The sequence below is a fragment of the Nicotiana sylvestris genome, chromosome 4 (genome assembly GCF_000393655.2).
Source record: "Nicotiana sylvestris chromosome 4, ASM39365v2, whole genome shotgun sequence".
Classification (NCBI taxonomy): domain Eukaryota; kingdom Viridiplantae; phylum Streptophyta; class Magnoliopsida; order Solanales; family Solanaceae; genus Nicotiana; species Nicotiana sylvestris.
The window spans coordinates 69,689,646-69,703,466 of record NC_091060.1 but is presented as its reverse complement, the minus strand read 5'-3'; the positions used below and the strand labels follow the sequence as shown (position 1 = coordinate 69,703,466).

The following is a 13,821-nucleotide window of genomic DNA, read 5'->3' as shown; positions in this document are numbered from 1 at the left end:
CCGGTGAGAATCAAACCGACGTAGTTCGGGTTATAAACTAACTAGTTTATTATTTTATTTTATTTATTTTTTCTTTTCTCTTTTGTTTTTAAAAATAGAGTAAAATAAAATAAAAACTCATTCCTCATTCTCAGCTTGCCATTTTTCTCTTTTCTCTTTTCTTTTTTTTCCTTTCTTTTTTTTTCATTCTCTTTTTCATTTCTTTTTTGTTTTTTGCTTTTTTGCTTTTCTTTTTGTTGTGGTCGAATCTTATGGAGATTGCCTACGTATCATGACCCCGCATGAATCAGACCTTGCGTAGTTCGGACCAATAAGAGATAAACAATAATAAACATTTTTTTCAATTTTCATATTAAAACAGACCGGGTTTCAAAGGTTTGAAGATGACCTACAAACTCGAAAATCAAACACCCGCATATTCTAATCAAAAGATTTACAAACGACCAGTTTCTTTCCCCGTTTGACAAATGCAACCAAACAGCTATTTTTGCAAATGTGGCCCCTTCCAAATTTCACATGAATTTTGAGGCCGGGGAGGATTATTTTATGACACCTTACAAACTTGTCCGTTCTTTTACGAAAATAACCTTTCGACAACTGAAAGATACTCTAAGGCTATTTCGGCAAGAACGGTTTAAGACGCGGCCGAGGCTGGCTCGGCTTATTATGACAAAAAATCCGAACGGTATTCACCTAACTGCTGACTCTTTGTTTTTTTTTTCAAATTACAATGAAAACGTGGAGTTGCAAACACGGCCCTTCAGCGCCTCGGGGACGAAGATTATTAAGGCTGTACGGGTCAACTGGACCAAACTCCTAAACATGACCCAAAAGGTGGCTGTTTATGCAAAGTCAGCCTTCCGGCGTCCCTTTCGGGAACATTCGGCTATTTATGACAAAACAGCATCACCTGACTTATTTATGACTCTTTTTATCGATTTTCAAATTAGAAAACTCAATACTGCAAACACGGCCTTTCAACGTCTCGGGGACGAAGATTTTTAAGGCTGTGTGGGTCAACTGGACCAAATCTTAAATATGACCCAAAAGTGGCTGTTTATGCAAAGTCAGCCTTCCGGCGTCCCTCTCGGGAACATTCGGCTATGTCTTGATAAAACAACGTCACCCGACTTCTTTATGACAAAATTAAAATTTGACATATTATTCTTTTATTATTATTTATTTGTTTTTGGCTTTTTAGCAAAAGGTGGGGTTGGACCCGATGAGGGTTGCCTACGTATCTCACATCCGGTGAGAATCAAACCCGCGTAGTTCGGGTAAATAAACTATTTTGGAGAAGACCCTTTTCCATTTTTTTTTTATTATATTTTTTCCACAACAATCAAATAGACTATTATTTTTCATTCATAACAAACAAACAAATTAAAAAAACATACAAAAAACATAAAACATTCCTTCTTTTTCCTTTGTTTTCTTATTCTAAAGAAAAAGACAATTTTTTTTGGAATTTTTACCTTGCTTAAAAAAATATTTTTTTTGAATTTTGGATTTTAAAGAAGAATCAAAATGTTTTCGGATTTTTTTTTAATTTTGAATATTCTTTTGAATTTTTTTTGATTATATATATATTTATTTTGGAACAGATAATAAAATCACGTTAACGCCCGACTCTTTTTATTTTTATTTGGCATTTTTATAGACAACCAAAATAAGATTAAAAAAACATTTTTTTTTTAAAAAAAAACCAGACCTTTTTTTTGATTTTTATTTAATGGCACAACAAACTATTTTCTTTTTGAAAAAAAAAACAAGACAGAACAATGATGATTTTTTCTTCTATTTTTCCTTTGCTTTTAATATAACAAACTAATAAGACATTTTTTTTTATTTTCTCAAAATTTCGGCAGAGTTTCGATACTACTTGGACATTGCTTTTTTTTTCTAAAAATAAGTAGTTATATCTCTACACTGTTATTTTCTCCTCTTTTTTCACGATTTTCTAATTTATGGAAGATGACTACATACAAAATCTTTTGAATTTTCATGCTCTTTTTATATATATATATATATATATATATATTTTTTATATTTTTTTTTTATATTTATTGTATTTTTTTTCAAAAATGTGGCATGGAGGACATAGGGAATTCCAAGACTTCTTGGATTCCGCAAATGTTCCCCATGTGCTTTTCCCAAAAATGAAGTATGGGGGACATAGGGAATTCCAAGACTTCTTGGATTCCACAAAGGTTCCCCATGTGCTTTTTCCCAAAATGTAAAGCGTGGGGGACATATGGAATACCAAGGCCTCTTGAATTCCACAAATGTTCCCCATGCTTTTAATTAAAATAAGATCATGCTGGAAAAACGTGCGGCCTTCTTATTAAACGTGATCAACATAACAATTCACCCTTGAATAAGTACAACATGTAGCACATAGGATGCCAAAAGATGGTCTATTATTTTCAGGTTGCTTGTCCTAGACGGACCCAACCCCTGTGTTGAGTCCCCTAAGTCAAATGCACATGATGCAAATAAACGTTCCTACTAGGGATCCGGCATGTGGCTTTGTTATACTAAGTTCAGAACCTGGGTGTTTGTTCTAGACCTGGCTTACCCGAGCGGACAGCTCGAGCCGAGGGGGGGCAGCGTACCGGGAATACAGAAGCTTCACCGGCTTAGCAACTTGTCCGAACCTCGTTCTAAATTGGGATTTGACACTATACAGAAAAGAAGTCGTACGAAGTACACCCTTCTTCATGATTTAGAAGACTCAGAAAGGATAGGGGTTTCGGCACAGTTTATATACAGTTCACGTAATATCAAAGCGGTAAAAGACAACCAATTAGCACATTAAGCACAGATCATGTAAAACCAAATATAACAATTTATCTAAGCTCGAATTTCTAACCCTGAACCAGAGATTCTGGGTTATGAGATCCCCAGCAGAGTCGCCAGAGCTGTCACACCTCCTTTTTCCGCACCCGCTAGGGCGCAAGGGAGTTTTTTCCAATTAAAGGACAATCGAAACGGGATTGGTTTATTTATTTCAGAGTCGCCACTTGGGATATTTTAGGGTGTCCCAAGTCACCAATTTTAATCCCGAATCGAGGAAATGAATGACTCCATATTACAGTCTGCGTACCAGAAATCCGGATAAGGAATTCTGTTAACCCGGGAGAAGGTGTTAGGCATTCCCGAGTTCCGTGGTTCTAGCACGGTCGCTCAACTGTTATATTTGGCTTGATTATCTGATTTTATACGAATATGAACTTATGTGCAAATTTTAACTTTTAACCGCTTTATTATTATTGTTTTTACAAGAATGTGAACATCGCTTAAAACACGTCTTTGGACTGCGTCACATGAAATGCACCCACAATCCGGAACGCATTTTATTTGATGTTTTGAGATTTGGATTTGGGTCGCATGAAATGCACACCCGAGCTTAAGAAAGTAAATTATTAAACACGCGCCTAAAGAGACTATCGCGTTATTATTTTGCGGAGGCCGTGAAATTCGCTAAACGACCCTCCTGAATTCTAAGTAATTTTAAACAAGTATTTACTGAGGGCCCCGCAATTTGTGTTTTTATTCGGCGAGGCTCATCTCATTCTTATTTTTTAAAAGGAATTTGCAACGTCATGGACATGCATCTCGGGCCACGTCACAATCAATGTGCCCGTGACTAGAGACATATTTCGACTCCGTTGAGATTTGGATTTGGGTCACATAAATGTGCACCCGAGTTTAGGGAGATAACATTATTAAAGGCGCGCCTAAAGCAGCTAGCGCATTATTATTTTGGGTAAGGCCGTGAAATTTGCTAAACGGCCCGTCCCAGAATCTAAGTGTTCATTATGATACATATATCTACGAGGGCCCCGCAGCTTGTGCATTTTTTCGAGGCTCGTCTCATTTTTATTAAAGGCAAGCCTAAAAATAATTATGATTTTCTACCTATGACGTCATCTGAGGTTAAATGAAAACAACGATTCTAATAAATAATAATATCCATGGTAAACAAAAAAACGATTCAACCAAGATGACTCGCAACCGTTCATACATTCTCACATTCACTTTAAACATGCAGTAACTATCCATAAAAATAAACATTTTTAACAAAACAACAAAAATTGCATTGTCGACATTCATCAATATCAAATACTCTCATTCGCCTTGAATCATAACATGCGAAACGAACAAAATGAAACAAGGATGAAGAACAAACCTTTGAACCTCGGCAACCTCGGAACGACAAACACGACCCCGACGGAACTCAAGACGGACCTCGACGAACAACGACGACCTCGATGGAAGCAGGGAGCTCGGACCAAGAAACTGTTGTTGCTGTTGGATTTTTCGAGATGTTGGTTGGAACGGGTGAAGCAGGTGGTTTGGGGTAGGGTTTGGTTAGGGTTTTGCGTTCGTTCCTCCGGTTGTGATGGAGCTTGGAGGAGATGGAGTAGTCGTATAGGTAGTGACGATGGAGGGAGCTGGTGGCGGGACTGCGAGCTCAGCAGCAGTGGGTCGTCGGGGCAGGTGGTCGACAGTAGAGTCGACGGGCCTGTTTGATGGTCTGTTTGGTGGTATGTTTGGTGGTGGTCTGGGCGAGGTCGACGGATGGAGCTGGTGGCGGACGACGAGCTGGTGGGTTGTTGCTGCTGGTCGTGGTGCTGGGGAACAGTGACGACGAGGGGGGTGGTGGGGAAGGTGACGGAGTGGTGTTGGTGAAGCTGGATGGGTAACAATGGCGGTTTGTTGACGGTGGTGATGGAGGAGGCGGAAAGAGCTGGTTGTTTGGGGTGGTTTTGGCGTGACGACGAGGGATGGTTTTTGGTTGTTGACGGAGGCGGTGAGACGGAGACGGAAAGAGCTGGTTGTTTGGGGTGGTTTTGGCGTTGGTGAAGGGACAGAGGGAAGGTTGGTTTGTTGATGGTGTCCGTGAAGCTGGTGGAGGGGGAGTTGGTTTTTACAGTAGGTTTTTGCCTTTTCGTTCTTTCAAAGGAGGAAGGAGATGAATAGTCTCTTCCTCCAAAAATTTTTAAAATCCCTCCCCTTTCAAAATGTTTCATCCGTGTTTTGTAATGGGTTTGCCCAAAAAAATGAGCCCACGCGTGGTGGGGTTCGAGATTTGTGTCCCCCACGCGTGGTGGGGTTCCCCATGTGTCCTGGACTCGGTTTATTATGGGTTAGGTCCGAAATTAGGCGTAAAACCGGGTAGTTTGAACCCGAATATTATTCTTTTGCCCGGACCCGAGAAATAGGAAAACGTTGCTTAACTAGTCCTATGTAAGCAAAATAACTACCAAAAATAAGACTAGTATTTAAACAAAACTATATCCCTTTTTTTTGAATATTTTTCAAGATTTAAAATAGCTACAAAATATTAATAAAACTATTTTTTGTAATTTTCGTAAATATTAAGATAAAATATGAAGTAATATTTTTTGTATTTTTCAAAGTTAAAATGACTATAAAATATTAATAAAACTATTTTTTTGTAATTTTCGTTTTTTTTAATAAAGACAAAATATAAAGTAATATTTTTTGTATTTTTCCAAAATTAAAACGACTACAAAACATTAATAGAATTATATTTTTTTTTGTAATTTTCGAATTTATATAAAGTACCAAAATAAAGTACAATTTTTTGTATTTTTCAAGTTTATGAGAAATACATAAACTAAAATTTATATATATATTTTTGTGATTTTTCTTTTTGCAACGAAATAAAGTAAAATAGTTAAAATGACTATATTAGACCCAATTACATATTTATGCTAAAAAAATGTGAAAATCCTCGGGGAGGGTCAAAAATCACGTGCTTACACCTGGCACCAGGATTGTTTTTAGCTACTGGAACCAATGCCACAGGCAACGCCCGACGCCACCTGTGGTGCCCGAATGGTAAAATGCTATAAAACGGGGGTTTCAGCCATTTTTACACATTTGGAGCTATGGAGCTCTGTTTGGGCGATTTTCAGAGGCAAACTTCACCACAAAACTTGGGATAAGTGTTCTTAACTCCCTTGTGATTATATTCCATGAATTAATCTTTATTTTTGGGGTTAGATTATTGATATTTCAAGAGAAATGGAGGAATTTTCTAAAATTCCATAAAAATGAATTTTCAAGATTTAAACATCGATCCGGAGTCAGATTTGAGTAAAACTAGTATGGTTGGACTCACAATTAAATGGTTTGTCGGATATTGTAAGTTTCATCGTATTCCGAGACGTGGGACCCACTGTCAAATTTTTGAGTGAAGTTGGAAATTTTCATAAATTGTAAGAATTGGAGTATATTTTGATTAATTTGCACGTTGTTTGACTAGTTTTGAATCGTTTGGATTGGAATTGAAGAGATTGGAAGGCGTTAAAAGGTTGATACGCATATAATGGAATTTTCGGAGTATTGTTATCTTACTCGGTATTGGAGTCGACTTGTTCAAGATAAGTAACTCTTTTAAACTTAGTGTTGAGGGTATGAAACTCCGAATTATTTGTTATGTGATTGATGTTGAGGTGACGCACATGCTATGTGATGGGCGTGTGGGCGTGCACCTTGTGAATGGTGGCTCTGTTGTTTCTAGGACACTGTATAGTGGTCCTACTTTGTTGATATATATGTTTTCGCCATGTGATAAGTAAATTGAGCTGTATATCATGCTAGATATCATGTTTAGGCTTTATGCCGATATTGTTGGGAACTATAGTGGTCGTTTATTGCTGTCATCTCACCGATTTCATTGATATTTCATACTCAGTCATATTCATTTATTCATATAATATCTCAGTATCAATTGTTATTATTGATACATTATATCATCATTTTTCGGCTGATTTTCATGAGATTTTGAGTCCGAGAGACTGGAGAGATTGATGACTGAGTAAGGCCGAGGGCCTAATTGTGAGGATGATTATGGGATCGGGGTGCACGCTGCAACATGTTTTTACTGATTTATGATTGAGTGAGGCCAAGGTCCTGGTTGATTTATGCCACGAGATGGCTTGTTATAGATCTTGGGCTGAAGGAGCCCCTCCGGAGTCTGTACAGACCCTCAGTGAGCGCAGGTACCTACTGAGTGCGAGTGCCGAGTGACTTGGGAGGATTGAGTGATTGTGAGGCATGAATGACTGTGAGGATTGAGTGACTAGGAGGACTGAGTGACTAAGAGGATTGAGTGACAGGGAGGACTGAGTGAATTGATACTCTGAGAGTATGCATATGGTTTTGTCACTATTTTGCATTGCATTGGCATGCACATTGAAATATAGGCATAGAGATGTACTTCCCTCATGCCATTTGAAAAATGAAATCTTCTATTTTGAAAGAAAGTTTTATGGGAAAGATCATAGTTTTCAGACTTACTCATATTTTGGTGATTTCAGTGAAAATAATTGAGTTTTACTATTATACTTGAAAAGAAAATATTTTTTTTGAAAATGTGATTGAGCTGAGCGTTTTATTATTGAGTTATTCCTTCTGATGCTTTAATTATATTGTTATGAGATGTTACTGGATATTGGTGTGGACTCTGACCTTGGTACAAGCTCGTCACTACTTTCAACCTAAGTTTAAGTTTGTTACTTTTTGAGTACATTGGGTTAGTTGTACTTATACTACACAACCTGCACATTGCGTGCATATTTCTGATGTCGACGTTGCTGTGTTCGATGAGAGCTGACTTGGAAAATGTACCAGCGTTTCTGTTGCAGCTGCCTCTTGTTCATGGTAGCCTTAAATTCATTAAACTTTGTTTTATGTAACTTTTCAAATAGAAGATGTATTTGTTTCATATTGGTTTTGTAAATTCTACTCTTAGAAGCTCATAATTTGTACTACCAGTCCTTGGGAGGTGTATAAGAGATCATTTATTTTTCCTCAGTATGTTATATTTGTATTGGACTTGATGAGTTGGCTTACCTAGCGGGATGGGTTAGGTGCCATCACGACTAGTTGGATTTTGGGTCGTGACAAGAGTCTAAGAAGATTTTGGAACATAAATTTTATAAAAGGAGTGTGTGATTAAAGAATAATAGATATATTATAGTACAGTAAAATATTATCGGCATCGGGTATTTACACTGTCATGCCCCAAACCTGGGGGAGGCATTGCCGGCACCTGATACCATAATCTACCCGAGCGCACCACTCTGTAACTTTGAATCCTGGAGGGGTAACCCTTAACTTAGGCCGACGAGACCTACCTATAAGAAGACAATACCAACCAAGGTTGACAAGGCCATACACTAAAATCATCTGAAGATAATATCTAACTCACCTGAAGGGTAAACACACCCAAACATATATACATAACTTTGCAAGCCGACAAGGCTGCCATGAACGTCTACAACCAGCAATACCAAAATGAACATGTACATAGGGCCGTCATGGCCACAACACTAACATACAAAACTTACAAGAATAGTCTATAAGCCTCTAGAGATAACATGAATATATCATGGTTGGAATATGGTCCCGACCTACCCATCAAATCTGTATATACAAAATGGACTCTAAAGTCTAGACCTGGTAACTCCAAGAAGTGAAGCTTACCAATCAAGTTGATATCTAGCTTTGTCTACTGGTAAAGTCTATACGGCTGTCTATCAAATCTGCAGGCACAACGCCCCTCGCAAAAAGGATATCAGTACAAAATAATATACCGAGTATGCACGACAATAGAATGGTCGCATTTGCAATGGCCATTTCACATTTGTGATTTCTGCATCGATGTTGGTTTGCATTTCTGGACGCAAGTTGTCGTATTTACAATGAATATTTTGCATATGCAACATCTGCAGTTGGAAAAAGAAAAATTTTCAAGCTTTAGCTTATTTTACTCTATTATTAGTCTGAGACTATGCATGAAGGCGATTTTTAGTGGATTTTCACCCCCAACTTCTAAGGTTATAATTTTAACTTGATTTTGATTTATTTCTATGATTTGTCATAGATTTCATCCTTAACTCTAGGATTTTTAAGAGTAAAAACTGGAATTTTGAGTAGAAACTTAAGATTAAATTTTGGAGATTTAGACTTTAATTTGAGGTCAGATCTTGAAGCTAATCACATACTTGGACTCGAGAAAGAATGGGTAGTCGGGATTTGATCTTGATTTTGTATTTCGACAATGTAGGCCCAGGTTGACTTGTTGTTGACTTTTCTAAATTAGGTAAAGATGGATAATTTTTTGTACTTGTAGAGTTCCTTAAGCTTGTTTTGACCTATTTGAGTATTAATTGACTAGATTTGAGTTGATTGGAGGCTTGTGCCAAAGGAAAAGCGGTATTGAAGAGTTAATATGTTCCGAAAAGAGGTAAGTATCTTGGTTAACTTTATTTGAGAGAATTAGATGGTACTTGGGTCTATTTTCTACGTGATATATGTTTGGGGACGGCGTAAATGCATGGTGACGAGTATATATGTATTTCCCATGGAAAAAGTATGTGGGTAGAATTAGCCTTATTCATGTCTTGTTTGCTTCATATATATTGTTCTTTTATGCTTTAATAGTTTGTGAGACTACTAGATTATTCACATGCTTATTAGTAATTATGCGTAAGATTTGGTTGAGATACTTGGGCATTATAGTTCTTGAACACATTGGCTCGTCTATTGGTGCAAAGGTTATGATTATCTCTCACGTTGAGTTGTTATGTTTGATCACTCTTCTTGATGTTGTTATGCTTCTACCTTGCTTAGTATTGTTTTATATATATGCTTGGGTGAGGAAGAGCGGATTGCCCGAAGGGTGATTTTGTGCTTGTGAGGAAGAGTGATTTATGCATAAAGGGTGTTTTCGTACTTCTTGACATTCTTATTATTATTGCACGATGGGTATTTTCATGCCGCATTATATATATATGATTATCTTTTTGTGCAGATTCAGGCATTGGTTCCGCAGAGCCTCGAGAGGTGCTTAGCTTGGACATTTTGGAGACTCAAGGTAGTGCTGCATATCCGTTCACAGGCTCTGGAGTCAGTTCATTATCTTCACTACTATTTATTTGTATCAGACAATATTGTATTCATTTCAAACTTTGTATTTAGTATTCCATAGAATTCATGCACTCAATGATACCAATCTTGGAATGTTTTGTAGACAGTTGTGATGGTATTAGACTTATTATGTATATTCAGGAGCTTATTCTCTTTATTTATGATATTATGGTGTTGAATGTCTAGTTTTGCTTCTTTATTTTACTGTTAAGTATTGGCTTGCCTTGCAAGTGAAGTTACGCGCCATCACGACCTCTTGATTGCGATTTTGGATCGTGACAGTAACTCTGTTTTGTAGATTTCAAAGAGTTGTTGTATTTTTCACCGTTGTATTCCTACTCTTAGTAGCTCACGCATTGTGACACTAATTCTTAGGATAGTTTGTATTAAATTCTGCATTTTAATTTCATTATTATATGATGATCTTTATCTTGACTCGTAGTTGTGTTGGTTGGTTCGCCTAAACGGTTGCGTTAAATGCAATCACGACTTAGTAAGATTTGAGTCCTGACAGATACCTTAGGTGATCTTACATTTGTATACAGGAGGAATCCTCTTTCATCTAATCTAGGAGAAGATCGATGCACATGTACAAAAATCCCATTTTTCGTAAGGCCAGGAGCCTGTACGTTCATACCCCCATGGAAAATGAGGAGGCAAGGAACCATGTCCGCTCGTTGTACAGCTCTTTTCTTCTAAATATACAGGTATGAGTGCAGGCTGAGCCACCATAAGCTAGATTTTAACAAAAAGAAAAAGACAAAAGGATTAAATGATATCTTTGCTATTTCGACGAGGCTTTGGAAATTTTTAATAATCTCCTTCCATCTCCATCAATTTCCAGATCTTGCATTACATGTCCACGCCTGGATGACTGAGCGTTCCCTCTTGTATTCTTGTTGCATTACACAGTGTCCATTTCTACTGATGAAGAATGGAATCCATTTTTCTCTCTCATTTTAATAGATGCATGAGGTGCCCACCCTGGTTTTGCAGGGAAAAAGAGAAAGAGGAATCAGAAAATAACTAGCATTGTTAACACTGAACTAAGAGAATCACAATGATGAATTCCGTTGTTGGAGACTAGCATGTACCATTGATATCATGAGGGAATGGGAAGAAAAGCAGATAGCATAAAGAGGCAACCACGGTTCCTGGAACAAAATATCAATGAGATTCTCATAATAGCATAGCCAGAATTTGACAATTGAAAGGCACAATATACAAGATTAAGTGAATCCATACAAGCACAGGATAGTTGAACCAACCTATAATGGATCCAGTGAATACATCTGTCCAGTGATGCCAATAGTCATCAACCCGAGAAATTCCGACTAATGCAGCAAACAGTAAAGGAAGCAGAACAATGCAGAGTTTTGCAGCATGGCCTCTTCTGTCAAAAGCCTTCACTTTTCCGCACAGGTACCACGATAGGAACGCAAGACCAGCAAATGACCCTATATTTTGTTAACCAAAAACATAATAACCATTATTAACTGAAATTAGAAAAAGAACAAGAAAAATGAAGACTGTGAGGAAAAAATGGAGAACTACTGACATGAGGTATGTCCACTGGGAAAGCTTTTATATCCTTCTTTCACAATATTTGGGTCTCCATGACACTTAACATCCCCATTAGCTTGAAAAGCCTGCGCATGAATTGGGAAATGTATCTTTTAAAGTAAAATTCGTTTAAATATTGAAAACAAACTTTTTGGATTTAAGTGCTATGTTACGACAATCTCGCAATAAAAGACGCACAACCAATCCTACAGTGTAAAAGAAGAAAAATTATACAGGATTTATAAGGTTCTACTATGATGAAAGCAAGGCAATACAATCTCACGAAATCTTGACTTTCTGTTCCTAGCACAGACCTCACATAATATTCACTTAGGTGGTACCACAAACATTTCTCAGTTCATAATTTGGACCCCGTGAAAAAAATTATCAACATTTCAAGCCACATTAATATGCTAAAGTATGAAAAAGGAGAACATACCTCAACTCCATCAGGGAAGCACCTATAGTAGAAATTTGGACGTGGTCGACCTACAGCATCTTTGATACTATCGGTGATTACTGCAGCCACTAGAACAGAATAAAAGACACCTACACTTACAAGAGCGAACTGGTCAATTTCTTAGTATTAGCTAGAACAATAAGAGACTGCTTTTTTCCTTATAAACATCAAGAAAGCTCACCCAATATCGCATGATGCAGATCATAAACATCCCTCCTGTAGTGATAGTAAATGAGAAATACTGTGCATGGCAGAACTACTGCAAAGATCTGTTATAGTGGGAATTAAAATTATCAAAACAGTAAGGGAGAAAAAATAAAAATAAAATGAAATACTCATTTCTACCACAAGGCAGAAGATTGTAAAAGAGGGAGTATAATCGATTGGAGGTAAAGGAATTATTGAGCTTTTAAAGCCATAACAGTAGTACAGTTTAACTTCAATACACTATTGGCAGTGTAAAACATTTCTATGTTATCAGGTCACATTAAAGGTAGCTACAAGTAATAATCCATAATAAGCGAGATTAATAACCAGAAAAATAAGGCAGACAACTTGCTAAATCAGGTCAAAATACACCGACAGTATAAAGATTATTCACACAATTATTATATATAAGTTAAATCCAAAGTAAACACGTACAGGAACGGCCCACATTGGTATTGTGTCGTGCTCTTTGAAGGGAAATTTCAGATCTTCTAACATTTTTGCATTAGTGTAGCGATTGAAAGGCTGAATGTAGTTTAAGAAGCCATCCATTGCAACAAGCACAAAGAAAATCAACCAGTCACATCTGTGCTTTTTGGCCACCTTAGCCCCATGGGATCTCACCGTGTGCCCTCCAAACTCTATTTCCGGCATCTTCACCCGTATTATTCTGTTCCAAAATCATCAACATGAACAAGAAAGTTATGAGTGGATAACATAAATGTTGCTCAAAAAATGAGGCATTGTGAAAATTCCAAATTCAACAGTTTCTTGAATTATCATTTTGTATCATCAAGGAAAATCACCAAAAATGTTTAAATTGGAATCTTTAAATCGTTTTAGGGATGCTGTTTATGCATGAACAGCATGTATAATCAGAGATTGGCTAGATTCAGTTAAGGCTTTTAAGACTAATTAAAATATGAATGTCTCCTAGCTGGCAACAAATTAAGAATGAAAGACAATCATCAAAAGTCATTCGATACGACTATCGTCAATGTAACAAAGAACATATAACAATGATGTAAATTTCTTAGGAAGACGAGACCTAGGATAATTTCTTAGAAAATCATTAAAATGTGTGTATGTAAAAAACGAGTAGGAAGAGAACCTTTTCATTCAAGGTAGAGTTGCCGGAAGAATTCAAGAGAAGGACGGAACGAGATAGTTCAGAGGCTAGAAGTTGCCTTTTAATAAAAATGCAAATTGAATAGATAGACAAGAGAAGGAGAGGACGATGTATTCCTGGGTTGGAGAGCTTTTCCTTTCCAGGAACACATGCAATTGGAAGGGACAAATGTTCTTTGGTGTATTAAGACACTCGTTTATTTCATTTTCACCTCTAATAAAAACAACGGGTCACACGCAACTCGAATTGTTGTACACAAAAGTATTCAGCGTCAATAACTTGACAAACCAACCAAATCTTGACAATACATTAAGGGTGTGTTTGGTACGAAATAAAATATCTTTTAATTTTTCCTTGATTGGTTTAAATATTTGGATTTTTTTTTTCTAATGAACTCAATTTTCTCTAATTGGAGAAAAATAACTTTCCTATCAAAATGAGAGAAAATATTTTTCATAACTCTCTTTCAACCTCCCCACCTCACCCCTCCACT

General features: G+C 37.0%; 1 protein-coding gene across 1 annotated transcript; it reads right to left on the bottom strand.

Moving 5' to 3' along the window:
* Positions 1–10,551: 10,551 nt before the first annotated feature.
* LOC104240115 (probable lipid phosphate phosphatase 4) lies at positions 10,552–13,516 on the bottom strand. Its single transcript, XM_009794896.2, has 8 exons — positions 13,311–13,516; positions 12,635–12,869; positions 12,174–12,261; positions 11,972–12,081; positions 11,528–11,618; positions 11,238–11,426; positions 11,064–11,123; positions 10,552–10,953 (listed from the first exon to the last, which is right to left on the bottom strand). Exons 1-8 carry the CDS (start codon positions 13,316–13,318, stop codon positions 10,874–10,876), a joined length of 861 nt encoding a protein of 286 aa, XP_009793198.1. The 5' UTR covers positions 13,319–13,516; the 3' UTR covers positions 10,552–10,873.
* Between the last annotated feature and the right edge of the window lie 305 nt (positions 13,517–13,821).

Bases quoted from the DNA above. Each gene is read 5' to 3' on its own strand.
- LOC104240115 (XM_009794896.2), bottom strand. The intron at 11,619-11,971 runs GTATGTTCTCCT...ATTCATGCGCAG, and splicing joins GCTTCCCTGATGGAGTTGAG to GCTTTTCAAGCTAATGGGGA. The intron at 10,954-11,063 runs GTACATGCTAGT...CTGCAAAACCAG, and splicing joins ATTCCCTCATGATATCAATG to GGTGGGCACCTCATGCATCT.